The sequence below is a fragment of the Pipistrellus kuhlii genome, unplaced genomic scaffold, assembly GCF_014108245.1.
Source record: "Pipistrellus kuhlii isolate mPipKuh1 unplaced genomic scaffold, mPipKuh1.p scaffold_m20_p_6, whole genome shotgun sequence".
NCBI lineage: Eukaryota > Metazoa > Chordata > Mammalia > Chiroptera > Vespertilionidae > Pipistrellus > Pipistrellus kuhlii.
Window position 1 is genome coordinate 50,438,789 of NW_023425562.1, and position 27,368 is coordinate 50,466,156.

The 27,368-nt window shown below is 59.5% G+C and overlaps 1 protein-coding gene across 6 annotated transcripts in view; it reads right to left on the bottom strand.

Moving 5' to 3' along the window:
• Positions 1-1,133: 1,133 nt before the first annotated feature.
• The window catches only part of SRC (SRC proto-oncogene, non-receptor tyrosine kinase), a 53,375-nt gene continuing 27,140 nt past the window's right edge, over positions 1,134-27,368 (bottom strand). The window contains exons 3-16 of one of the 6 annotated variants that reach the window (XM_045574149.1): positions 21,552-21,714; positions 20,289-20,548; positions 18,515-18,614; positions 17,588-17,605; positions 12,445-12,477; positions 11,540-11,638; positions 11,278-11,381; positions 9,067-9,216; positions 7,415-7,570; positions 5,981-6,160; positions 4,738-4,814; positions 3,902-4,055; positions 3,648-3,779; positions 1,134-3,382 (exon numbers count right to left, since the gene is read on the bottom strand). In XM_045574149.1, the coding sequence (XP_045430105.1) occupies positions 3,174-3,382; positions 3,648-3,779; positions 3,902-4,055; positions 4,738-4,814; positions 5,981-6,160; positions 7,415-7,570; positions 9,067-9,216; positions 11,278-11,381; positions 11,540-11,638; positions 12,445-12,477; positions 17,588-17,605; positions 18,515-18,614; positions 20,289-20,544 (1,668 nt within the window). In that variant the 5' untranslated portion in view covers positions 20,545-20,548; positions 21,552-21,714 and the 3' untranslated portion in view covers positions 1,134-3,173. Of the gene's footprint in view, positions 3,383-3,647; positions 3,780-3,901; positions 4,056-4,737; positions 4,815-5,980; positions 6,161-7,414; positions 7,571-9,066; positions 9,217-11,277; positions 11,382-11,539; positions 11,639-12,444; positions 12,478-17,587; positions 17,606-18,514; positions 18,615-20,288; positions 20,553-21,551; positions 21,715-27,368 lie in introns of all 6 variants that reach the window. The other 5 variants (XM_036417840.2, XM_036417842.2, XM_036417844.2 and 2 more) reach the window with 5 other exon arrangements.

A 27,368-nucleotide genomic window follows, 5' to 3' on the forward strand; every position in this document is an offset into this window, starting at 1 on the left:
GCTGCTCCACAATGAGTGTTTCAACAAGTCTGAAGAGCTGAGGGACCGATGGAAGCACGGACCCCCTCCCTGTCCCAGCACGGGCCCGGGGAGAACAGCCCACACTGGAGAGGTGTGTGTTTGTGTGTGTGTGTGTGTGTGTGTGTGTATAGAGACACAGAGCCATGGGCAAACAGTCACCCCCCCCAACTCACACACCCATGAACACAAAGGCATACACATCTTAGGGCACACACACCCCAGGAACAATCCGAAGACCCGGGCCACAAACAGCCACGCTCCTCGGGGTTCCTATTCATGCTCTCACGAGCACACCCCGAGGTCTCTCCAGCTTGTGAAAATGACACTGAACAAAGTAACACCCCCATTTGACGGAAGTGTTATTACCACCAGAGGTGACCCGTGGATGTGCGTGTGACCTGATGTAAAATCCACTTCTTCGTACACACGGTTGCAAATGAACTTCCCGGGTTGGGTCCGTTGGTGACGGGAGAGAAGGAGGAGAGGAAGAGTCTGGAATTTTCCTCAAGTGCCCAGGACTTCGATGCAGCCCCGCCTCCCACCCAGCTCAGGCTCCCGGAAAAGCAAATTAAAAAAACACCCTTACATGCTGAAACCAGTTTAGTTCAGTGGATAGAGCGTCGGTCTTTGGACTGAAGGGTCCCGGGTTCGATTCCAGTCAAGGGCATGTACCTTGGTTGCAGGCACATCCCCAGTGGGGGGTGTGCAGGAGGCAGCTGATCGATGTTTCTAACTCTCTATCCCTCTCTCCCTCTTTGTAAAAAATGTATAAAATATATTTTTTAAAAAAACAAAAACAAACACCTCCCCACAAGCACGTCCACAGCTCCACACAGGCCTGACAGCCCCAGCCGCCCGGGCCTCGGAGTTCTGACCTGCGGACACTGTGGGCATCTTGGGGTTCATCTGAGCATCTCAGACACAAGCCAGGCCTCTGCTCACGCCCCAAATGCGGGTCCCGGTGTGCATTCATGGTCATGTGCCATGGTAACGGTGGACTCCCATCTGACCGTGCACACACCCAGGCCCCTCTGGCGGCAGGCCGGCCTCACCTCCCACCCCATCATCACCCTCCGGCACACAGCAGAGGCTCAATAAACCACCGGCTGAACTCTGAGGTCTGTTTGTGTTTAATCAGACAATATACAAAGTATTTACAACCAATTCTGGATTCCCCCACCGCCCCTCCCCGACACCTGGGCCATGGAATGTGGGACCCCCAGGCCCTGCCCAGAACCGGAGGTCCCCTAGGCCTCTGCATAGTCATCTGAAATCTACAAAACACTGTTGGTTTGTCTTTAAAAAAGGACAGTATCAGGACACCTTACACAAAGGGCCTTGGGCAGTTGGAAGGGGACGTGAGAGCACGCTCGTGTACTGGGACAGACAGGGGAAGTCGAGGGTGATAGACATGTACGAGAGGAAAAGTTGAAATTTCATAGGCAGGCACCTCTTGGCCTCCTTCCCCGCTGGCAGGGCCTGGCTGGCTCAAGAAGCCCTGGCAGCAGGAATGTTATTGCTATGAGGCGGGGGGAGGGGGGGAAAAGGGGCGGTGGGGGTGAAATGTACAATGTGTCTGGGCGACAGAGTAAGGGGCATTTTTACATGTTAAATATGGACACACATGGAGGAATGCACACGTACACGTGCACACACACACACACACACACACACAGAGGCCCTTACCAAGATGCCCACAAACTGTCAGCTCCCCTTTTTGGAGAAGCCACCACAAACCCTAAGACTGAACAACGGGGCGAGGGCCAAAACGGCCCCCGGATGCCCGGACTGCGCTCACTGTGTGACGCCAGGTCACAGGGTCTGTACAGGCAGGAGGAGCCGCACAGGCCGTGGCCTCATAAGGAAGCAGAGGCTGCAGCCCACAGACATCAGGTCCTCCCAGGTCCTCCCAGGGATACGTGACAGTGGAGCCCTCCCCACCTCTTCCCGCACCCCCTCCTGGGCAATCCTTTCCCTCCTCACGAGTTTAGGGCGCCAACTTGGGGAGGAGAGCAGAGGCCAGGCTTGGAAATGGCACAGGGCAAACTGGGCAGACAACCTGCGGCTCCCTCCTAAGGCCAGGGCAAGTTTCCCAACCACCTGGATCGTCCATGTCTGCTTGATTGCCCCCCCAGAGCCTGGGAGCTCCCTCCCTTCCGTGGCTGGCTAAGCCTGAAGGTCAAAACCCACCCACGTTCAGATGGAAGTCTGCCTCCCTACGCCTGCACCTTCACCCCCCATTCCCAGCTCGGCCCCACACCTACCTCCTCCACTCTCTCCCCCACCACAGCCCCGCTGAGCGGGACATGGCAACGGAACTCTCTGCTATTCTAGCCCACCCTCAGGCCCCTTGTCCCTGGGGCTACCAGTCTGTCCAGGATGCCGCTGAGGACAATCTTGTTGGTTCCTGAGGAAGACGGAGGGAGCACCGGGTTCATCCCACCTCAACTCTGAACTGCTCCGAGGACGTGGCTAAGTCACAGCCTCTCTCTGGACTGCTGCCCCGTGGGTAATGAGGGACAAGGAACTGACGCCCTCTAAGGGACCCTCGGGTCTAAGAAGGGCGAGGTCTGGAGGGGAGCCCACCCCGCCCACCATGATCAAGTCAGTCTGGGCTCCAGGCGGCCCTGCCGGGAGCCATGGCGGAGGGTCTGGACCCAGCGGCCCCCACAGGCAGGTGCTTCAGAAACGGACGGCAAGGGGCAGGGTACCAGGCAGGCTGACGGCCAGGGGCCGATCGCTGTTCTTTGGAAAGGCTCTTTGGCCAGCTCTGGAGACAGCCCTGGACGGCGCGGGAGAGGGGAGGAGCCCGTGTGGAGAGGAGGCTGAGGCTGGGAAAGCGAGCCCTCGGCTCCAGCCCTTTTCCCCAGGCCCTCCGGCCGCACCTCACGGAGCTCCGGGAGGCGCACCAGGAGGAGGTGCGAGGCGGGAGCAGGAGCCAGGACACAAAGGCTGTGCCAGCTTTGCGCCCCGCCTCGGGGCTGCTCCGGGCCCCGAGCCCTCCCATCCACAACAGAGGGAGAGGCCTCGTCACTGACCCCTCAGCCCCGCAGCGCAGCCACCGCGGGCGGGAAGAGCGAGGCAGGACCCCACACCGGGGGCCGCCCGGCCCGGCCCAGCCGAGCAGCCAGTCTGGCCCGGCAGCCGGCCCCCTATAGGTTCTCTCCAGGCTGGTACTGGGGCTCAGTGGACGTGAAATAGTCCTCCAGGAAGGCCTGCAGGTACTCGAACGTGGGCCGCTCCTCGGGCTCCTTCCGCCAGCACTGGCACATGAGGTCGTGCAGGGACTCGGGGCACTCGGGTGGGCAGGGCATCCGGTAGCCTCGCTCCACCTGGTCCAGCACCTCCCGGTTCACCATCCCTGTGGGCGGAGGGAGGAGTGGGGAGGCTGGCTCTGGGGAGGAGGGGGGGGTGGGGGGAAGCTGATGGGGATAACGGGGTGGGTGTAAGTGAAAGCCCCTCCCCAAGGCTGGAAGCCCTGACCCGAGAGAGAGCCTAAGATCCGATGCTCAGCTTCCTGCTTATACAGATAGGGAAACTGAGGCCTGGGAGGGGGCCTGGCTTGTCCAAGGTCACCGGGGCAGAGGGGTTCAGGGGCTGCAGACGGGCTGTGGGAGCCCTCTCACCAGGGTAGGGTACCCGGCCCTTGGTGGTGAGCTCCGTCAGCAGGATCCCAAAGGACCAGACGTCGGACTTGATGGTGAACCGGCCGTAGAGGGCAGCTTCCGGAGCTGTCCACTTAATGGGGAACTTGGCACCTGCAGGAGCAGAAGGTCATAGGGGCACCGTTCCCACCCCCGCATGGCAGACGAGGACACTGAGGCTCAGAGAAGGGACCGGGCTTCCCAAGGCCCCTGGTGCCCGCCCAGGCCCCGCCCACCTTGCCGGGCTGTGTACTCGTTGTCCTCGATGAGCCGGGCCAGGCCGAAGTCAGCCACTTTGCACACGAGGTTCTCTCCAACCAGGATGTTGGCGGCACGGAGGTCCCGGTGGACATAGTTCATCCGCTCCACATACGCCATGCCCGAGGCGATCTGCGGGCAAAACCCGGGAGCCCGGCTCAGGGGCCACCCCAAGCCCTTCCGGGTCACAGGCATGTGCCCAGGGCTGGGGTCATCCCGAGGGCAGAGAGCCAGCCAAACACCCTCCCTCCCGACCTTCAAGTGACGCAGGTTACCATAAATGCTGCTGCACAAAAAGCAGGACCAGCGCTCGGCAGAAGGAGGGAACTCGGGACAAAGGACAAAGGGCAAAGGGCACAAGAGAGAGGCACCCAGGAAAGCGGGCGACCATAAAAGAGGCCCCAGAGACACAGGAGTGTCAGGTCCCGCCTGCAGTCCCAAATCCGCTTTCTGAGCCTCAGTTTCCTTTCCCATCAAATGGAGTCAGAGCCATCCCTGCCTCCCCTGGTTGGGACAAGGATTAAGTGAAAAAATAGTTGTGGAGCAAACTCTGACTGTTGGTGAATACATGTTCGTTCAGTGGGCAAATCACCTTCACAGAGAAGGAAACTGAGGCCTGAAGACCCACAGCAAGTCAGGGGCGGGGGCTCTTTCCTCTGCCAGAGCCACCGCCGGCAGCGCGGAAGGCGCCCCCAGCAACACACGGGCGGGATCAGCGCATGTGAAGGCAGCCAAAGCAAGCCTCCCGGAGGCAGCACCCAGGAGGCCAGAGCGGGCGGAGCACAAAGCCACGGGTGCGAGAGGGGCGACTCACCTGAGCAGCCATGTCCACCAGCTGCGGCAGCCGCAGGTACTTGCCCGTCTCCCCCTTGAGAAAGTCCAGCAAACTCCCTGGGCAGAGAGAAGGCAGCACTGGCCCCGGCCCCGCCCTCCCTGAGCCGGGAAGCTGGGACTCCAGGTCCTGCCCCAACGGGAAGGGCTGGCCACTCGCTAACCAGCACTGCAGGCTTTACGTACACCCGTCTCTGAATAAAGCCTCACTCAGCGTCCGTCCTCCAGGGGCACACAGGAGGAGAAACAGCCCAATGTCCACCTCCAGGGGAACGGAAACGATGGCCCACCCACTGATGGAACCCTACTCAGCAGCACAAAAGGAACAAGAAACGGATAACGCACCGCCAGGAAGACCCTCGGGTATAAAAGATTACACAAAAGACATCCTAGAAGGAACCACCCCAGGATGACGGAAGACGTGTGGTTGCTTTGGGGCTGGGGAGGGGGCAAGGGAACTGTCCGGAGTGGCACGGATCCTCTCTATCCAGATTGTGGTAAGGAATACAGAGCGTGTCCGTCTGTTAGAACTCACTGAGCTGGATGTACTTTATAATATGTAATGGGCAAGCTTTAGAATATATAAATTATGCCTCTAAAAAGTAGAATTTTAAAAGAATTCATTAATTTTAAAATTCAGTCAAGATGAAGCCAGGGACTTAATGTGGCTCAGGGAGGATGGTTGGGGAAGATCTCTTTCTGCCCCAAAATGGCAAACGGCTTTAGAAAACCAGCCAACTGAGGTAGGCAAGATGCATTGTGGGAGATCGTTAAAAACAAAATGAAACGGGAAAGGCCCGCTTTGTTTTAGCTTTGCATCAACGTGAGAAGTTGTGTTCTAGCCAAGACCGGTTTGGCTCAATGGATAGAGCTTCTGCTTGGGGACCGAAGGTTCGATTCCAGTCAAGGGCATGTACCTTGGTTGCGGGCATATCCCCAGTAGGGGGTGTGCAAGAGGCAGCTGATCGATGACTCTCTCTCAGCGATGTTTCTAGCTTTCTATCTCTCTCCCTTCCTCTCTGTACAAAATCAATAAAATATATTTAAAAAAAAAAAAAAAGAAGAAGAAGAAGAAGTTGTGTTCTAGTCCATCCCACCTTTAAAGAGGTACACTCCCATGGGGAGGGGGGGCAGTAAAGCACTCCCCACCTGTTTGGTGAGCACCCTGATTCAGAGATAACCTCGCCGGGGGCTGCCCACATCTCGGTGCCAGTCACCAGCCTCACCCTTGCTCATGTACTCCGTGACGATGTAGATGGGCTCCTCGGACACCACGGCGTACAGTTGCACCAGCTTCTCGTGCCTCAGTTTCTTCATGACCTGGGCCTCCTGCAGGAAGGCCTCGGGAGACATGGTGCCTGGCTTCAGGGTTTTGATGGCCACCCTGGTGGTGCCGTTCCAGGTCCCTGTGTGGGGAGGGATGCAGGCTGCCTCAGTGGAGGCCCCCCATTCCCGCCCACAGGGACCCAGGATCAGCTCTGGCCTCCATGGCCATTCTGAGCCTCAGCGCTCCCACCTGTAAAATGGGCTCCTCCCAGGACTATTCCAGAGATGAAATGAGTCTCTGGTACCTGCTCCAGGAATAGCAGCTGTTGTCAGGACTATGGTTATTAGGAATGTTCCCCCAAAGCAGCACATTCACCTGAGATGGGAGACCACAGTTCCAACGCAACTACTCTTCCCTGGGTGATCCTGTTCCTTCTCAGCAGCACAAAGAAGGTGCCTCGGGTGCCAGCAAATGAATGGGGCCGGGCTGGGAGCAACCGGGAAGAAGTAAGATCCTCCCCCACTGACTAATGCACAACCAGCCCAGGTAGGAGTCCTGCAGCCACCGGAACAGCAGATGCGTGGACTTAGCCAGCGTGTGCTCACATCCTCGTTTTGCATATGTGCGTCAGAGCCGGCTTCTTATCCTCTGCCCTCTCTCTAGCTCAGAGCCAGCACCTCTCTTCTCCAGCCTCCAGGCCTGCAGTGCCTGCAGTGCCTCCCACCCAGGAACCCTCTCTGCTCCTCTCCATCCTCTCTTCCTCTGAATGCCAAGTGAAGACAGTAGCTCAGAGGGACACCTTGAAGGCAGGCCACTGTGTCACGCCGACCTCACCCCAACTTCCACAATCCCGCTGTGCCAGCAGAAACCAGGCTGTGGAAGGGCAGCTGAGTTTTGTCAGGGCCTCAGCGTGTTTGTTTTCAAGGACGGCTTTGCAGTTTCTCAGGGTGAGACCGAGATTAACAGGCCCCAGAACCTGCCAGGCTGTGCTTCCCCGGACTCCCTCTGCGCGCCGAGGCTTCTCTTCCCAAGGCTGAGAGCTCACCGGTGGACGCACCCTCACACAGCCCCTCGGTGGGTCCTACTCCCAGCAGCCCCGTTTCACAGTTGGGAAGATTGAGGCTCAGAGCGAACCACCTGGCCCAATGCCCAGCCCCTCTTCAGAGGCATAAAGAGGCTACTTCCCATCTTGGTGCCAGCCACCACTGGGGGAGCCTCGTATTAAAATAAGGCCCAAGTTCAACAGCGGCGAGCGAGACTCTGGGAGGTAAGGGGAAGGGGAATAAGAGGATCCTGAGCTGCCAGACAGATGGACGTCGGCCTGGTTTTCAGGTGGGACACTCAGGTCCCCCGAGGGGACCGTGTTCTCCTTGGAGGTGGGGCAAGCACTCACCCATCCACACCTCTCCAAAGCAGCCCTGGCCCAGCTTGACCTCCAGCCGCAGAGACTCCCGGGGGATCTCCCAGGCGTCCTTGGCCAGGCCCTGCGTCTGCGGCTTGGACGTGGGGCACACGGTGGTGAGCCGGTGGCACAGGCCGTCGGCATGTTCTGCAGATGGAGACAGGGGAGTGGTGTTCAGGCCCGGCGTCCGCCCTGGGGCCTCCCCGTCCCACCCTGTGCACAGACCGACATGCTGTGTGCACACAGGCTCCGGGGACACGCAGGATGCCCGTGAGGCCAAGCATCCACACCTGTGTGTACACACCCTCACCCCACACAGCTCACACCGCCCCAGGCACCTGCTCCCTGAGTCATCCGTCCACGCAGTCATCACGCTTTAAGGCATGGCCAGCGAGGCGGATACCAGGGACTCACTGGAGGAGAAAAGTCCAGTGGGACCTTGGCCTCTGGGAGCTCACAGTCCAGGGGAAGCCCAGCTTCCTTAATCAACGCCCAGGACCACGTGTGTGACGTGCATGCCACCGCAGGTGGGGCGGAGAGAGTCCGGGAAGACTTCCCAGAGGAGGTGGTACTTGGGCTTGAGTGGACAGGAGCGTGAGTGGTTAACCAGGAAGGAGCACTCTAAGCAGAAGGCACGGTGCTCACGCCTGTGTAAAGGCCCTTAGGGAGGGACGGCTGCTGGGGAGAGGAGCGGAAAGGAGGCTGGGGGCTGGGCTGCGGGGAAGTGGATGGAGGAAGGGCAGCCCGGGCTTAGACTATTAAAGGCCTCAGAGGCCACACCGGGGTCCTTTACTTAAGATGGCAAGAGCACCCCGGAGGGTTTTGATCTGGGGGAACAGGATTCAGAAGGAAGAGTAGGGTGGCTGAGGGACTGATGGAAGTGGCAGATCCTAGAGGAGTCAGGAGGCGGGCTGACGGAGGAGGAGGAGGACGTGTGGGGCGGGAAGGAGCAGGCACGCTCAGACTAGGCCACCCCTGCACAGAGGCCAGCGGTGCACACCCCCAGCACACAGACTCCCACAGGGCCCCACAGGGAGCACACATGCTTCAGTCCACCGGGCACCTCACCAGCCAGACACAGCAGCCGCTCTGTGAACGCAGGGGCTGTGCATGTGAGCACACGAGCTTGCGCCCCCTGCGCCCCCACTCCCAGCAGCAATCAATGTGGCAGCCCCCTCCTCCTCTACCAGCAACCAGTTCAGACCGGTGCTACGGCTGCAGAGACAAAGGACACTGCCTGGGCCCCTCCCTTCCCTGCTCGCTCCTCCAGGCAGCCCCCTCCTCACCAGCCAGCTGCAGAGAGGAGGAGAAAAAGGAGGGGGGAGTAGTGGAGGGAGAGAAGGAGAGGAAATATGGAAGAGAGCACAGGGAGGAAAGAAGAGGGAAAAGATGGGGAGGGAGAAGGAGGGGAAGGAAGAAGGGGCAGGGGAAAAAGCAGGGAGGAAGGCAGGAGCCACATATCCTCAGCATAACAAAAGCCCCAGCCGTTATTGGCCCCAAAGCCCCCTCCTCAGGCTCTGCAGCTGAGGCCCTGAGAGGGCCTAGCCCCGGCCAGGCTCTCCGCTGGCCCAGCTGTCCACCCCCGGAGGCCTGCGCCCCGGGCTGGGGCTGGGGCTGGGGCTGGGGCTGGGGGCGGCACTCACTGGAGTAATAGGCCACGAGCTGCTGCAGGCTGTTGAACTGGGTGCGCGAGGTGATGTAGAAGCCGCCGCTGTCCAGCTTTCGGATCTTGTAGTGCTTCACGTTGAGGCCCTTGGTGTTGTCGAAGTCGGACACGGAGAGGCAGTAGGCGCCTGCAGGGGAGGGCCAGAGAGGAGCGTGACCACCAGGCCTGCCACCCCCCCCCCCCCGGCCGCAGCACTAAGCACAGCTCTGTGCCTGTCCAACACGGGAGGGCAGAGGGATGCGAGCCGGCAGCCCCTGGCCCAGGCGGAGCCAGGTCCTGTTCAGCCCAGCTCCGGGGCAGCCACGGAGACAGGGCCAAGTGAGCAAGGCAGTGCCTGGCTGGAGAGCTCGGCCAGGCACCCTTGACCCTGGCAAGACCTCTGAAGCTTGAGTGAGTATCCAGACTGTGTGACCTGAACAAGTTGCTGCTTGCCCTCTCCGTGCCTCAGTTTCCTCCTCCGCACAATGGGGCTACTCCCAGGGCCGCTGGGAAGACTTAATAAAACTACCTATAAGAGGAGCTCAGGCCAAAACCGGTTTGGCTCAGTGGATAGAGCGTCAGCCTGCAGACCGAAGGGTCCCGGGTTCGATTCCGGTCAAGGGCATGTACCTTGGTTGCGGGCACATCCCCAGTAGGGGGTGTGCAAGAGGCAGCTGGTCGATGATTCTCTCTCATCGATGTTTCTAACTCTCTATCCCTCTCTCTTCCTCTCTGTAAAAAAAAAATCAATAAAATATATATTTTTTTAAAAAGAGCTCAGAAAATGCTTGATGGGAGCATAGACGTGGCCCCACGTGGCTGTGCGCACCCCGATTAACTGCCCCCCTCTCTGGGTCCGCCTTGGGAGCCCTCTCTGTGCCCCACACTCTGGGCTCAGGCAGGAGCAGTGACTGGCTGAGGCCGAGGCAGACAAGGCAGGAGCCCATGTGCTGGGCATGACCTGAAGGCTGCTAGGCCTCAGCTGGGCAGCCACAATGACCCCTCCCCCCTTTCCTTGACCCTGGAAAAGCTTTGGGCTGGAACAGCTCCCTCCTACCCAGCAGGCCTGGCTAGGAGCCTCTGTTAACCTGAGCCCAGAGACAGTGGCCTCAGGGAACAAGGCTGAGCCCAGAGGTGGGGCAGTGGGTGCAAAAGCTCTCGTGGCCACAGACTAGAAAGCCCTTCTTGGGAGGCAGCGTACAGGCGCTTCGCTAGAAGCCCAGCCCCCGCAGGCCACGGACCTCTGGACAGTCCTCAGACGGAGGCTAAAACCTGTGTGAAGACGGGAAAATGAGGCCCAGAGAGGGGAAGCAGCTGGGCTTCAGGTCACACAGCAAGTCAGGCCCCGAGCTACCTGAACTGGAACCTGGCTCTCTAAAGCCCATGACTTCCTCCAGACGACCCCAGCCCTGTGCACATGGAGCCATAGGCCTGCGCCTGAAGCCAGCCCCTGACCATGTGCACACACACAGGCGTGCCTGTGCCCATGGCTGCATGCTCACAAAGGCACACACTCCCCGGGCCCACAGGCATGAAGACAAACCCACAATCCACTCCCACGCAACAATACACACACAAAGCCACCCCCACGTGCACACACACGCCCAGACCCACACACGGCGTGCATGGCCACAGGACCATGCACGTGCGTGACATGGGTGATCTGCTTTCCCAGCTCCTGCTGAGGCCCAGGCCCACAGGAAGTGGCCCAGCTTCGTTGCCATGGTGATGGGGCACCTGCAACCCACTTGCAGAGGGGGCTGGAGAGAAAGCGGTGATGCATATGCGTTCTCTTGCTGGGGGGAAGGGACAGAACAGGGGCCGGGACCGGTGGGGGAAAGGTAAAGCCAGGTCCCAGGACCCAGTCCAGCCCCAGAGGCCCCGGAAGAAGGGGAAGAAGAGGGACCCCTTGTAGCAACACCCACAATGGGAGACCCCCCAGCTGTGTGAACCCCCAGCCCTCCTGACAACCTGTATCCGCTCCTCATCGCAGCAAACGGAGGCCGGGGAGGCCACGTGCCCTCTCTTACTGCCCCGCTGGCCCCCAAGACAACGCCGTGTCCTCAGGTGTACCTCTCTGCCTTTGGTCTTGTCATTTCCTCCACCCTGAGGGTTCTTGCCACTTCACGGCACACACCGAACTCCTGTTCACTCTGCAACACCCTGCTCACACAGCCCACCAGAAGTTCTGGCTCCCACGGGCTCCTACCTTTCGTGGTCTCGCTCTCCCGCACGAGGAAGGTCCCTCTCGGGTTCTCTGCGTTGAGCAGCAGCCGCTCTGACTCCCGTCTCGTGATCTTGCCGAAGTACCACCTGGGGCGGGAGGGAGGAGGGTCATACCGGCTGGCTATCCCGGCTTCCTTCCGCCCGTCCACGGGGCCTCTGGCCTGGGCCCTCGGCAGCCAGACCTCCAAGCCCAGCCCGGGAGAGAAGCCCCCGTGAGCAGGCCGGAGGCCAGGGCCCGTACTCACTCCTCAGCCTGGATGGAGTCGGAGGGCGCCACGTAGTTGCTGGGGATGTAGCCCGTCTGTCCCGTGCTGAGCGAGTGGGCCAGCCACCAGTCTCCCTCTCTGGGCGGGGGAGCGGGAGGGAACAAAGGAGAAGGGGAGCGTCAGCGGTGGGTCCCGCTGCCTGCAGTGTTCAGGGTGCTGTGCTGGGAGCCCCGGAGGCCGGGGGAGCACGGGGAACGGCCGGCCACGCCGGCCCACGTGCCTCGGCCAGAGCTGACTCCGACCGGCGTGGTCCAGGACTGTGGCAGGACTGGCCTCGGTCAGCCTGGAGCCCGAGCGCGCAGGGCAGAGTCAATGGGAAGGACGCTCGCGTCCCTACAGACAGACCAGCTATTCAAGACACCAAGAGCTGCCTGGGAGTGAGGTAAGGGGAACCCTTGTCTTTGGGGAGCAAGCAAGTTACAAGAGCAAGTTCCTGTCGGAGATGGATGTCCAATCAGACCTTCAACTTCTCCCCACGCCCTGAGACTGGGAAGCCCAGTCCTGGGAGCTGGTGAGACCTGGGTGAAGGCAGGGGGTGGCCCTTCTGGGGACTGGTGACAATCCAAGTGCCAACCCTGCAACCTAGAGCGATGCCTGCCTTTGTCACAAATCAGAGGTCACACCGAAGGGATCCCTGACTGGAAACCACACGCCTCCTCTCGCAGCCTGCCCGTCTAGGGGGGAAACTGAGGCCAGAGGGGGCTGGGACTTGCCCAAAATCACACAGCGAGCCATGCCAGAGGGGGCTACAGAGCCCCGATGCCCGGGACACTCCTGTACTAATGCCCCACGAGCAGGAAGAGGAGATGGGCCGGGGCAGGAGAAGCTCCCCACAGGGCGGGGCCCCCTGGGCCTGGTGGGAGGAAGGGGGAGGGGCGAAGTACCTTTGCAGCCATCTGAATGTGAACCAGGTCTGGCTGGAGCGGGGGTCCAGAGACACAGAGGAGAGAGGAGAAAGCGAGAGCCCAACGGGAAAGAAGAGGCAGAGATGGGGGTGGTGAGAGGGAGAGGCAGGAGGAGCGAGGGAAAGAGCAGGACAGCCAGGCGGTGCTGGGGAGGGGCAGCCAGGGGGCAGCCACAGAGGTCTCACATCCAAAGCAACCAGAGAGGCTGGGAGGCGTCCGTGGGGAGGGGGGCGGTGATGGGAAGGGCTGCCTGGGAAACAGGGCCCAGCTCCCTCCCATTCCCACTGCGTGGATGGGAAGACTGAGGCCAGAGAAGCGAAGGCCTCTCTCTGCTCAAGGCCACACAGCCAGGCCCAGGCTCCAGCCGCCCGATAAGAAGGCGCCCTCCCTACAGGGGCTTGCTGAGCTTCTCCACCCAAGGACGCCTCTGGGCCTCACCACGACCCTGAGGAGACAGACAGACGGCTATCGGGACAGACTCTCCTCCCCATCGCCAGGGCCCGGAGAGGGAAAGGTCCTTGCCAACAGTCACACAGTCTGGACTTGAACCCAAATCCCCGGCTCCTGGTTTTTCTGAGCTTCCCCTGACCCACGTTCTTCAGCCCATTTTGAAGATGGAGAAGTTGAGGCCAGGAGAGCACGGGGCTAGGGATGCCCTCCAAGGACCTGGGAAAAGGTAGGTGAGCACTCAGACCGGGGCTGAGCCACCGGAGGGGGCGTTGGATCAGAGGGGTAGAGGATACGGCTGTGCAGGCTGACCTGGCTGTGCCATCATTGACCTGCACTCAGGCAGGGACACAGTTCATGTGGGAGTTTCTGCAGGGGAGGGAGGGCCCCAGAGTGAGGGGACAAGGCCCACCTCAAGGAAAGAAGCCCCTGGATGGCCAGGGCCTCCATCCACCCCCTGCTGTGCACCCAGCAGGGGTGTCTGCACTTGTCTGATCCACTTGACCCTCAAGGCCACCCTGAGCGGGAGGAAGGCAGGCCTCAGCCCCCACATCAGGACACGCAGCACCCAGGCTGGAGCAGCCAGCACTTCCTTTGCAGAGTTGGAGAACCTGAGGCACAGAGAGGAGCTGAGACTCGCCCAAAGCTACAAAGAAGGACTCAAGTCTCAGGGCACAACTGTGATCATCCAGTCCAAAGCTGCATTTCACCAATGGGGAAAGCACGGCACAGAGAGGGGCAGTGCTGTGCCCAAAGCGATATCGCAAGTCAATGGCAGAGCAAGAGGGCGGCCAGGGCCCGGGTGCCCGCAGCCAGCAGGCCTCCGGACACCTGCCGTCTCCCCGGGCCCTCAGGGCCCAGAGGCCCTCGGGGAACCAGGGGAAGATGAAAGAGGAGGCGCAGGACTGGAGGGCAGGGGGCTGGGCTGGTCACAGGCTACAAAACGGGGCAGATTGGCAAACCAGAGTCTGAAAGCTGAGCAGCCTCCACCTCAGAGGGGAAGGTCGGTGGAGCATGTGTCCAGAGGCCAGCCAAGGAGAGACCCAGAAGCAAGGAGGGCACAGTTCCGCTGGCACGATCCAGACTTTGGCCAGCAGAGCCTCTTGCTCCCTGACATCAGCCCACATGTGAGTTTGGGTTCCCAGTCCCGTTTCTGAGTTTTAGTTCCCAAGGGCAGGGAGGGTGGCTGTTTGCCATCTCGCTAAAGGACCCAGGGTCCGACCTGAGCCTGGCCCCAGCTTGAGAGGCGTCTGAGAGCTGGAGCACCAGAGTTAGCCACAGGCTGTGTGATCTTGGCCCTGCCTCAGTTTCCCCATCTGTTAATGGGGATAATACTCCTGCATCCCTCCGAGGGGTCCTCAGTGTGCATGAACTATGAATATCTTGATTTGGCTAAAAAAAAAAAATTAAATTTATATCTCAGTGGTACCCCTCTCCCCACTCTCAGAAATGTGTTTTTAAAACTAAAGCCAAAGCAGCTCAGTCCACCTCCAATAAGGATTTGCTGTGTGACCTTGGGCAAGTACCCTGCCCTCTCTGGGCCTTAGTTTCCTCATCTATACAAAAGATACTATAAATAATACTTCTTATTTCCTTCTCCGCAGAATCATCCTTGCTGAAAAGTATGTAAATCAATCGGTATCCAGCCAGCTTCCACTTCAGCAAGCTAATTCTGTATCACCCGAGCCTCAGTTTACCCACCTGTGAAAGGGAGCCATCAAGCCTACAATCTGGGACAGCGGTCACCAATCTTTCGGACCTTACAGGCCAGCAGTGATCCACAGACCCCCGGGTGGCAGCCACTGGCCTGGGCGACTCAAACCTGCCACAGGTGTGCCAGGGGCCTGAGGCTGCCCCCCCAGGAGATGCCCACAGCTTCCCAGACCAGCCCAGTGCCGCAGGGACGCCACCCACACCCAGCCTCAGAAGCAGCAGTGAATGAGCCTATCAGGCGGAGCAGATTCGCCAAATCTGGCACCTTCCCTGGGGCCTAGTCCTTATCCGGTGGGTAGGAAAAAGGGAAAGAAGGAAGAGAATTTCCCCGTGGACACAGACGATGGGGTGGGGAGGGCCTGGGTGCAGGGGAGGGCGGCAGCGGCTGGAAGAGGTTTATGGGGGAAAGAGGAGGACCTACGTAATACTTTCCCTGGGTGGGGTATGCGACCTGAACACCCCACCTTCCGATAAGCCCTTCCTCTCTAATGCCAGCCCTGAATCCGCCACCACCACACTTCCCAGGAGAAGGGGCGGCTGAGCACGGTGCATGCGGAGGGACGCTCGGTTCACCCCCACCCTCCATAGTGCCACTGAGGACCGCCCATGCACGGGGCTCCAACACGGCCAGCCCCCCGGACAGCCGCAGAGCCGGCCAAACACCTGCAGCCCACGCCGAAGGCGGGAAAAGGGAAGGAGAGAGGAGGACAGAGCAGGGGCGAAGGCGGGAAAAGGGAAGGAGAGAGGAGGACAGAGCAGGGGCGGGGGCTGCTCTCGGGGTGAGAGATAAAGGGAAGGAGAGAGGTGGACAGAGCAGGGGCGGGGGCTGCTCTCGGGGTGAGAGATAAAGGAGAGAGGAGGACAGAGCAGGGGCAGGGGCTGCTCTCGGGGTGAGAGATAAAGGGAAGGAGAGAGGTGGACAGAGCAGGGGCGGGGGCTGCTCTCGGGGTGAGAGATAAAGGAGAGAGGAGGACAGAGCAGGGGTGGGGCCTGCTCTCAGGTGAGAGATAAAGGGAAGGAGAGAGGAGGACAGAGCAGGGGTGGGGCCTGCTCTCAGGTGAGAGATAAAGGGAAGGAGAGAGGAGGACAGAGCAGGGGTGGGGCCTGCTCTCAGGTGAGAGATAAAGGGAAGGAGAGAGGAGGACAGAGCAGGGGTGGGGCCTGCTCTCGGGGTGAGAGATAAAGGGAAGGAGAGAGGAGGACAGAGCAGGGGCGGGGGCTGCTCTCGGGTGAGAGATAAAGGGAAGGAGAGAGGAGGACAGAGCAGGGGCGGGGCTGCTCTCGGGTGAGAGATGCAGAACCCGCTTCCAGAGCCCCTCCTCCCGCACACCTTGGCTCAAGCTGCGACCCCAGCCTGACATGCCCGGCCCATTGCTGCTGGTTGAGATGCCCCCCAGTTCTTCAAAGCCTCTGACCCTGCACCCTCCCTGCACCGCCTTTCCCTCCTCCCGGCTCCTCTGCTCCTCCCCAGCAAGGGCCCTGGGGCACGCCTACCCTCCCAGTGCTGCCACTGCTAGCTGTGTGACCTTGAGCAAGTAATTTCCCCTCTCTGGGCCTCAGTTTCCTCATCTGTAAAATGGAGCAAATAAGTTTCCACACACTCGCCAGGAGCGTGGTGATGTATAAACAGAACAATGCAGCTCCAAGCGCTCCGCACAGGACCTGGCTCACACACAGAGCACAGTGAACGGAGCTGTGCCGTGGCTGTCCGTCCGTCCGGCTCACCTACACCAGGGGGGGTCCCTCCGGCATGCTGAGCAACAGGTGATAGGAGGACCCAGAAATGTGGGGAGCCCTTTGGGGGGAGGCAGATACAAACAGCTGGAACCAAGAGAGAACTGGAGTGACACTAGGAACGGGACCCACGAGGGGGTGGGACGTAGGGAAAGCCCCTCCCCCGGGGAGAGCAGCCTGAGGGAGGGAGAGAGCCGCGGCCCAAGCTCCCATCCTGGCTTTGCTGTCTGGTAGCTGTGTGACTCTGGGCAAGGGCCTTCCCATCTCTGAGCCTCAGTTTCCTCGTTTGCAAAATGGAGACATCCCCTCCCCCCATCACCATAGCCCTGGCGGGACTGCAGCCGAGCACATTTGAGGGCGTGGGTTTAAAATGCCTGGCCCGGCCCCTCGCACCTCTTTTCCCCCTCGCCTCTCAGAGAAGGCGGTCTTCGGCTGGGTCTTGAGGGATGAATAGAGTTTGCCAGGCAGAGGTGGGGCACAGGGCATTTCAGGCAGAAGGAACAGCATGCACAAGGGCAGGGAGGCACGGACAAGCAAGGCACACTCGAGGAGGGTGGAGACGGCCAATCTCCTGAGCCAGGCCTTCGAGGACCTCAGGGACCACCTCCACCCTGTCCTCTGGGACCTTCTGGCCCTCCCACGGCTCCCTCAGCTGTCCCTCTGTGAGGGACCGCCTTCCACCGCCTCCACCTGTTTTTCCCTCCAAAGACCTTGAACCTCCCGGGCCCTGTGGTCACCACAGAGGGGGACACACAGCAGAAGCCCAAATGCCTGGGCTGACCCACCCACCCTCTGCCTGTCCCTCTGCCTGGCCTAGGGCCGGCCCCTGGCTACCCTCTGGCTCCAGGAAGGCGTGGGCAAGGCCTTCTCCCCCCAGGCCTCGATGGGCCCAGCGCTGAGCCATGCCTGCAGCTGGCACTCAGTGTGGGCGGATGGTCAGAATGAGGGTTGGGTGAGTTAGGAGGGTGGGCGGGGGGGAGGGGCGGTGGAGAGTGGCAGGGGTGATGGGAGGGCTCTCCCCATTCTCAGCCTGAGGTTGAGGTTGGGACCTGGTCAAACTGGCTGGGGGGGGGGGGGGGTGAGGACAAAGGCCGGGGAGCCGGAAGCGGGCAGCCAAGGGAGCCGGAGACCACAGGCAGGGAGGAGGGACACAGCCGCATGCAGACAGCAGCCCCACCCCCACCAGCAAAGCACCCCCACCCGGCCCGCCCACCAGGTATGTACACACCTGACATCCACCTTCCTCCTAAGGGCCAGCGAGAGAGAAGCAGAGAGAGGAGAAGCTGAGAGAGGGCTGGGAAGCGAGTGCGGGCCAGGGATGGGGTGGGGAGGGCCCAGGCTGCAGGGGGAGGGGCAGCAATGCAGCAGGTGTAAGCCCTCCTGCATGAGCAAACCGTCCCAAGCCCGCCCTGAGGCCCTCCACCGCCCGCCCTGAGGCCCTAAGGCTGCACGGCACCCCCAGGACGCGGTAGCACCTCACTCCCCCTGCACTCTAGGAGGGGACGGGAGGAGGAGGACCTCACCCCATGCTGGGGCCCCCACAGCCAGCCTGGCTCTAGGATAGCCTACCCCGAGGATGGAGTCCCGGAGGTAAACCAGACATCCACCAGGGAGTCCTGCCCTCCACAGCCTATGCTACCATCTCATCCACATGCTCAGTGCTGACTTTCTCCCTCTATGCGCCCAACATGGGTGCCCCACTCCTCCCAGGGTGGGCTCCTCCCCTTACAGCGGGACACGCTGACTTATCCGGTGTCCCAGGCCCTGCAGCCCTAGATCACTAATGGGGGCACCTCGGTGGGCATGGCCTCCAGTGTTCAGCCCTGCTTTGTGTAGTCCTGAGTCCTGAGTCCTGGGCCCAGTCCTGCCATGACCACATGCCCCCTGGCAGAGTCTGGGATCTGGGGATCGGGGGTACTGTGCCCATTGACAAGTTACTGAGCCCAGACCTCTGTCCCAGGGGCCCTCCTGGAGGCCTAACCACCACCACTTGCCTCATTATCACTCCCACAGGCCCCAGGACGGTCTCCTGGGCCTCCACAGCCTCGCGCTCAGCTCTGCCTGCTGCCCAACATGCTGCCCAGACGCGGTTCTGGCCCAACGCCGGGCCCAAGGGACGGGAGGCCCAAGGGCGACAGGGAGGGGAGGCACTCACGTGTTGTTGACAATCTGCAGCCGCTCCCCTTTCTTGAAGGATAGGTCGGTCTCCGTCCGGGACTCGTAGTCGTAGAGGGCCACAAAGGTGGTCACCCCGCCTGCAGAGAGGGTCAGGCGCGTCAGCACGGCCACGGGCAGGGAGAGGCATGGACAACAGGGCCCGTCCCCCGGGGGCGTGGAGGCTGGTCTCCCACGTGCCATCAGAGCCCAGCCCAGGGTCACGGTCACATTCAGATCTGTGTCCGTGTGCCCAGGCAGCCCTGCGAGGGCGGCAGTAGGCACCCATCTCTTCCTGCCTGAGTCCCACGGAGCTCCGAGCGGTGCTGGCATTTGTTTGGTGTCTGTCTTCTCCACAGAAGCAGAAGCCCCTGCGAACGGGCACCTTCGTTTTGTTCCTGAGCCTGACACACAGTAGGTGCTCAAGAAACACTAACTGTGGGATGAATGAACCCGTGTACGAAGGACACTGCCCCAGCGGAGGTGGCTCCATGTCTCTCTCCTGGCTCTTCTCTGTGTCGGTGGGGAGCTTGTGGCAGGTAACTGTCCCCTCAAAGAGGCCCTCTCTCTCTGTCCCCCGTTTTAATCACAACCTCTATCCCCCCATCCTCCAAAAGGCCCTCCCTGCCCTTCGGTCCTTCTCACCCGAGACCACCTTCTAGCACACCGCACAGTGCGCACATCTCTCTCGCCTTGTTTCCCTCCCCTGCGGGGATCATGTCTGCATTACACACTGCGGGGTCCCCAGGCCAGAAGAATCCGAGCACACAGGAGAGGTGCCACAAATGAATAAATGAACGGGTGTGCATGCGGGTCTGTTGGTCTCACTTGGACGTGTGTCTGTGCCTGAGGAGTCCAAGCGTGTCCATGTGTCTCTGTGTACTTTTGTGATCTCTCTGCATGTGTACACTCGTGCCTCTGTGAGCCTGTGGGCATCTGTAAATCTGTTTCTTAAGTCTGTGTCTGTGTCCCGTGTGTGGCTTGGAAGGGCTTTGACTACACATGCGTGTCTTCATCTGGGAGCAGGAGGTTAGTTGTATGGGTGCGTGTATTTGTGGACACTGCATTGTGAGGGTGTCTGTGCCTAGGGAGGGCACATCCACGTGTGCTCTATGTGTGAGGTGTGTGTGTCTATGATGGCGTCTCCAGCGTAGCACATGCACATGTCTTTTAATGGTTTCTCTGCACCAGGTGCTGACTCGTTGTGTAACGATGTGTGTATGGCTCCGTGGGAGTGTGCTGGGTGAGAGTACAAGTGCTTGAGAGTGTCATGTGGTCTCCTAGGACCACATCTGTCTCGAGCATCCCTGTCTTGGCTGTTATACCCCAACGTGCCAGCAGAGGGCGGAGGGGCGCATCTCAGCACCAGAGGCCTCAAAAGAGGAGCTTTGATTTTTCCTCCCAACCCGCCAGGCCCCTTGACCACACACTAGCCACCTATCCCGACCCGTCAATGGGCTGACCAGAGCGAAGAGCAAAGCCCCAGACGTGGTCTCCATGCTGCCCAGAGCGGCTCCCTGACCCTCTGGGCCTTCGTGTCCCCCTGCAGTCCTCTATCTGTAGACCCCTTTACACTCTGCATCGGACGGACTGTGCACCGCACTTCACGCCCACAGCCTCCAGGAAACTCCCAGGAGTCCCCAGGCCGGCTAACCCACAGCCACTTTCCCTTCAGTGAGCAAAAGGAGCCGCGGCCCAGAGAGGGGGCGTCGCTGCCCCAGGACACACGGCCCTCCGGCAGGGCAGCCGGAACACACGCCCCCGGGCCCACTGACCAGCCAGCGACCCCGCCCTCTGCGGGGAGGTGACCGTGTCCGAGGAGTTGAAGCCTCCAAACAGCTTGGGCTCGTTGGCGGCCGGGGAGAAGGCGGAGTTGGGGCCGCGGTGGCCGTCGGCGGAGGCCGGCTTGCTGGGGGTCTGCGAGGCGGGGAAGGCACCCCCACCGCTGCCGCCGCCGTGGGCGCTCTCTGCAGGCTCCAGGCTGCGGCGCCGCTGGCTGGCGTCCTTGGGCTTGCTCTTGTTGCTGCCCATGGTCCTGGGTGGGGAAGAGAGAGGAGCCTGGCGTGAAGCAGGGACCGTGGGAACGGGCAGGGCTGCCTGGGCCCCTGAGACAGCCTCCGCCCTAGCCCATTCCACAGACGGGGACTCCGAGGCCCACGAGGGGCACTAGCCTCTTTGGGGAGGTCAGCCTTTCACAGCCTCCACATCTTCATCTGTGGCATGGGAACGATGGCGTCACCCAGAAAGGATCGAGCACAGAACGAGACCTCATAACCGGAAGCCCTAACCTCTTCCACATTCTCCTGGGTCACTGCTTCTGTCCCTCATGGGCGGGGACAGTACCCGAGTCATGTCTGCGCCCCAGGCACTCAGCACATAGGAGGGGGCTCGGGGAGGGTTTGCCGAGTGAATGCATGACCGACTGCAACTGTCTGATCCAGGGGGAAAGGTGCTAAACGTGGCCATCAACTCAGGCAGCTGAAAGGAGGAGAGATGGCTGGGAGCTCACCCCAGCCACAGGGCCTTTGCACATGCCGTTCCCTCTGCCTAAACGCTCCCCTCTGACCACTTCCCCAGGGAAACGCGGGCCTCCCTCAGTTCTCAGTGCATAAGCCACTGCCCTAGGAAACGCTCCTCGGACCCTTTCACCGGTCTAAGTTCATGTGACTTCTGTGCCTCTCCTCGGTCACCTGTGGCCCCGTGACCACTTAGTTTGTGTTTGTGTGGTTATATTATTGTTATTATTGTCATGGACTTTAGTCTAGTTCACTGCTCTGCTCCCTGTACCAAGCACAGTGTGGCACACAGCAGCTGCTCAATAAACAGCAGAATGAAAGAGATTTCTGAGCCAGAAACCTGGCCGGTCAAAGCTTTCCAGTGATGCCCGTTGCCCTGCCACGCCCTTTTGCCTCCCATTTCCCATTGTCAGGTCCTGGCTGGCCCCCACTCCCACCGACCGGACTTGCCAGGGACTCCCTACCATGACGGCCACCTCCCTGCTCCCTCTTCTCGGCAGTCCTGACGGGCCATCACCTCACCTGGAGGAAGGAGGGGGCTGTCCCAGGACCTGGGAAGCAGCCTGGGGTCTCGGCAAACACCAGGCGTGGAGTCAGAGGTCGCAGACTAAAGGCCCCGCTGTGCCTCTTCCCACTCTGTGACCTCAGGGAGTCACTTCCCCTCTCCGGGCCTCCGCATCCTCACCTGCAAAGCAGGGACAAAGCAAACTCTCAGGGCTGCGGTGAGGGTACGCGCAGAAGAGAAGTCACCACGGCTGTGCCGGTGGGTCCTGATCTTCGGCTCTGCCTCTGGGAGACAAAGCCACGAGCTTCCCAAACCTGGCGTTTCCTTCTCGCCGCCCAAAGCCTTTTCTGAGCGAGAACGATGCTGGGCCGGGCACGGTGGTAAGGAGTGGGCTCTAGAGCCAGACCCCGCAGCTCAGGCCCTGCTCTGCCCCTGAGCAGTCGCATGACCTCAGGTAAGCGACCTAACTCCTCTCTGTGCCCCGTTTCTCCATCTGGAAATGGTTGGGTCGTGGGCATCAGTGAGCGAGGCCAGCCAGAGTGCTGGCAACACAGCAGGCCACCCTGACATCGGCTCTCGCTGGTCTGTGTGACGCTGGACACACCCGCCGGGTGGTTCCGACGGTTCTCCAGGGCAGGCTGCAGGCCCTGGAATTAGTCCAGAGTTCCCTCTGAGAATCTACGGATGGAGAGAAGCCCCTTTGACTGTTTGGGGTCTCAGGCAAGCCTGCGAGCCCTGAGAGCTGAGCCCAGCTCTGTGACCCCAGCCCCTACGTGAGCCTCAGCCGGCCCCTCCGCCCTCTGGGCCGCAGCCGGCTCTGCCGCACAATGGAGGTGTGGCCTGCATGCTCCCTGGGGTCCCTCCAGCTCAGAGAATGTGGGGCTGGGGAGGCCCTAGGGAGACCTGCTGAACAGCCCAAAGGATCACCAGGGCCTCCTGAGGGACCGACGGGCCTGGGGACAGAAATGGCCAATTTCTACGGCAACCCAACCCACTGAGGTCATGGTGCCCATCAGCACTCATATAGTCCGTCTCCCGTGGGACCGCCTGACCCGATCACCCACGTTCCCAGGCTCGATGGAGGCTGAGCCCCAACCACCATACCTCCAGCCCACTACCCTGGTCCAGCTTTCACAGCGCCAACTGTGCAGGAGGCTCTCTGTGGGTCCCTGCGGCAGGACGGAGGTGCGCCGGCCAGGCCCTGCCTCCGAGACGGCATGCCCTAACAGAGCACTTGTTTGTGGCTCTTTGAGAGGAAATAAAAATTGTAAAAATATATGTTTTAAAAGTTTTTAAGAGAAGAACTTTCTAAGGTCCCAAACATTCTTTACAAGGAACTGAATGATGGAAAGTGAGCCTCCAGTCACGGGAGGTAACCAAGAACAGGAGAGAGGGTACTTGGCTAAGGTGCTGTGGAGGGAGAGGGAGAGCCAGTACGGGACCCTGGGGCCTCTTCCCAGCACCAAGAGGATGCATGTGCCCCCTGGTGAGGGGTGAAGGAAGAGACAGCTCGTGGCCCTAAGTCTTACACTCCCCTCTGGGGCACTCCACAAAGCATAAGACAGCCTTCAAGAATAGACTGCAGTGTTTCCTGGTTTCTGGGGGTTTTTTGGGTCCTTGTGGTTGATTCTAATTATACAAGTAAATATATATATTTGTGGGCAGGAGGCAGGTGGAGGTTAAGAGCCAGAGTCCTGGATTGGAGTACTTGTGTTTGAACCCAAGCCCTACCACCCTGGCATGGACCCTGTGCCTCAGTTTCCTCCTCTGTCACCTGGGTGTAATAAAGGTACCACATCATAGGGCTGCTGGGAGAACCCGTGAGGGGAGTGCAGGGAGCACACGTTTCCTCCTGGCATCACGTGACCGTAGGGCTGTAAACTGGGACCCACGTGGTGCCCTGGACCCTATCTCCCTGCAGGCAGGACCAGGGCGGATCCATCTCCGTATCCCCGGGGACCAGGAGGCCTGGCTCCTACCCGGTGCTCTGGAAATATCTGCAGAATAGACAAAAGACTAAAGAACACAGACATGTGGTTTGCATCCTGCTTTGTTCCTGCAATTTCGTGTGGAGACCAAGTATCATTCTGCGATATTCAAGCCCTCCCAGAGCCTGGTCCTTCTACGGGACCCTGAACTAAGCACCTGGCAACCACTGACTCATCGAATCCCCGTGATAATCCAGGAAGTAGACGCTAACAGTGCCCCTGTCTTACTGGTGAGGAAACTGAGGCACGGAAAGATTGAGGGACTTGCCTGAGGTCACACCATGAGGGTGAGGACGGAAAGAAGTGGGGGTAGGGCTGAAATCGGTTTAGCTCAGGGGATAGAGCGTCGGTCTGCGGACTGAAAGGTCCCAGGTTCGATTCCGGTCAAGGGCATGTACATTGGTTGCGGGCACATCCCCAGTAGGGGCTGTGCAGGAGGCAGCTGGTCGATGTTTCTCTCTCATCGATGTTTCTAGCTCTCTATCCCTCTCCCTTCCTCTCTGTGAAAAAAAATCAATAAAATATTTTGGGGAAAAAAAAAGAAAAAACAGAAGTGGGGGTAGGAAAACACAGCAGGCAGGCGGCATCCGGGGCTGCTCAGCGCGGAGGAGCTCCTGGGGCCCACCTCTCACCTAGGGACCTCTCTCCCCAAACAGCCAGGCACCTGGGCAGACGGGCCAGGAACGGGTGAGGCAGCCCAGCCCCGCTCCGAGAGAAAGCTGGAAGTGTCGGGCTCCTCACAAAGAGAGTGTGCTTGAGGAAGGACAGGCACGTTTAGGGCGGGGTCTGGTCCCTGCAGGGCTGCCGCCATGCTGTGACCTCGCTGTGACCTCGGAGGGGCAGCCCTCTTGGCCTCCGTCTCCTTTCTCCAGGCAGGACCCCGTTTCGGGGCCCAAACACCAAGTCACCATGACTTGTCCATTTGAGAATGGCCAACCCCCTCTCCGCCGCCCCCCCCCCCCCCCCACACACACATCTCTCCCACCACGTGCACACGCCAAGGCAGAAATAGTAAGGGGAAGTGGTGAGGGCTGTGCTGGGCGCCTGAGGTTCCCAGAGGAAGGAGGCCCCTTTCCTATGGGGAGCAGCTCCTGACCACAGAGACATGAGCTATCGCTCCCCATGAGAGAGGCCCGGCTCAGCGCCCCCAACACTTCATGCTCAGCGGGTGCCAACCTGACCCTGCATCTCTCCCTAAGGCGGCCCCGCCCCATGACCCCGTCAGGGCTGGTGTCCCATCCTCCCTCCCATCTTCCTCACAGGCATCCTCTTCCCACCCTATCTCCACCCCTCAGACCAGGCCCTCACCTCCTCCGTGCACCCTCCTCCCAGGCGAGGCAGTGCTATAAGCCACACAGACACGCGCACAGGGTTGGTGCTGTCACCCTCACCCACAGACCCTCAGAGGGAGCACGCTGGCTCTCACCGCCCGGCTTTTGCATAGGCTGTGCCGCCCCTTCAGGTGCACAAATGCTCACAACATTCAGAAGAGCCCAGAAAAAAACGGGTGCTCAGTCATGACCTACCCACTCCTTCCTTCCCGATTCGGAAGAATACCATCTCCACCGCCTCCTAAGCGGGGAGGGAGGCCAGGAGCTTAGGAGTTGAGAATAAGGACTCGGTCAGACCTGGGTTTGAATCCTTAGATTTAGCCTTACTAGCTAAATCTCCTTGGACAAGTTACTTTGCCTCTCAGTTTCCTTATCTTTAAAACTAGAGGCCCAGTGCACGGATTCGTGCACTGGTGGGGTCCCTCAGCCTGGCCCGCACCCTCGTGCAATCCGGGATCCCTCAGGGGTGTAGTAGCGCATGAAGCTGCAGGCCAGGCGGCCAGGGAGGAGTCCAAGCCCAGGCTGGGTCCCACACCGCTCCCACTCAGCCTGGCCCCACTGTGCCTGTAGCTACTGCTGCTCCATAGCACTGCCCGAGGCAGGAGAGGCTGGTGCCACCGCAGCTGCACTCGCCAGCCATGAGCCCAGCATCTGGCACACCCATCTGGTGGTGCTCCTTCTGGGGGAGCGCACTGACCACCAGGCGGCAGCTCCTGCATTGAGCATCTGCCCCCTTTTGGTCAGTGCATGTCCTAGCGACCTGTCCACCAGTCATTCAGTCACTTGGGATCATATATATATATATATATGATCGCCCACCCTGATCAGGGCTGATAGGGAAGGGCCGGCCGAGGGGAGGGGATGCTGGAGTTTGACTGGCTGGCCCCACCCCCAATCAGGGAGGGGGGCCAATAGGGGGATTGGCTGGGGGGAGGGGCCCCAGGCAGTTGGCTGGTCAGCCCCGCCCCCTGGTCCAACTCCAGTTGAACTCCTGGTGGAGGGGACAACTTGCATATTACCCTTTTATTAGATAGGATGGGAATAATAAGAAACCTAACATCTGAGAATGAAGTGAGAGAGTCCATGTGAAGGGCACAAAATAAGTGTTTGGTTAACAGCACACAATGTTGTTCTGATAGTTTAGGCAATAAGAGGAGCAATGCAAAGAAAGCAGGAGTTAGGTAGCCGGGCCTAAGTCAGAGCTGAGATCCTCATAAGCAGTTGATACTCAATCACCCTGACAGCGCAATGAAGGAGAGCCTATGACTGCACCCACTTTGCAGAGGGAAAGGCCAGAACTTTGCCAAAAGCCACACCAGTGAGTGCAGCAGAGCTGGGACGCTGGAGGTTCGAGAGAGTCATCAGAATGCACCTCTGATGGCCCAGCCTCTGTGCTGACAACCCCACTGCCCCAGGCACCCCACCACTGACTCACCATCCAGATCTCTGCACCCTACAGGAGGAGGAAGCAACATGGAGGAGTCAGAAATACAAGCCTGGACCCAGAACACCAGGTTCCGATGCCAGATGGCCACTTTCTAGCCATTCAGCCTCAAGGGGGCCTCAGTTTACCCCTTATCGAAAATGGGAATCGGGGTAATTGTTCCTAGGGCTTGTTGTGGGGAAAACATGAGATAATACTTTAAAGTGCCTGGTACCTAAGAAGTGCTCAGTGAATATTAGCTGTTAAGATCATTACAGGTCAGACCCTTGCTCTCTTTTCTAATCACCTTTTTTTTAAGCAAAGGCTTCCAAAATTCCTAATCTGAGTCAAGCCTTGTGCCTGGCCCTGGAAGGGTTGCCTGGTGGAGTGGAGCAGGAGCCCAGGCCTACAAAAACTATTTCACAGGGGAAGAGTTCAAGAAAGACAAGCATGTCCACTTCCTCTAAGATACTTGCCAATGCAATGAGCTAAGAAAAAGAAATGGAAAGAATAAAATGGAAGTAGAAAAGAGAAGATGAGTATGACCATTTTCAGATGTTAACCAATGTAGATCCGGGAAACACAAAAGAATCTGCTGCAAAACTATTAAGCAAAAAGTGAACTAAGTTAACTGGTAGGAAATTAAAAGGTAATATCAAAAAATCAACACTGGCCAAAACCGGTTTGGCTCAGTGGATAGAGCATCGGCCTGCGGACTGAAGGGTCCCGGGTTGGATTCCGGTCAAGGGCATGTACTTTGGTTTCAGGCACATCCCCAGTAGGGGGTGTGCAAGAGGCAGCTGGTTGATGATTCTCTCTCATCGATGTTTCTAACTCTCTATCCCTCTCTCTTCCTCTCTGTAAAAAATCAATTATATCTATATCTATATCTATATCTATCTATCTATCTATCTATATATATATATATATATATGTATTTTTTTAATCAGCACTGTATCTATATACCAACAGCAATCAGAAAATTAAAAAAAAAAATTTTTTTTTGCTTAATACTCAACTGAGGATATTTTTTCCACTGATTTTTAGAGAGTGGAAGGGAGGGGGAGAGACACAGAGAGAGAAACATCAATG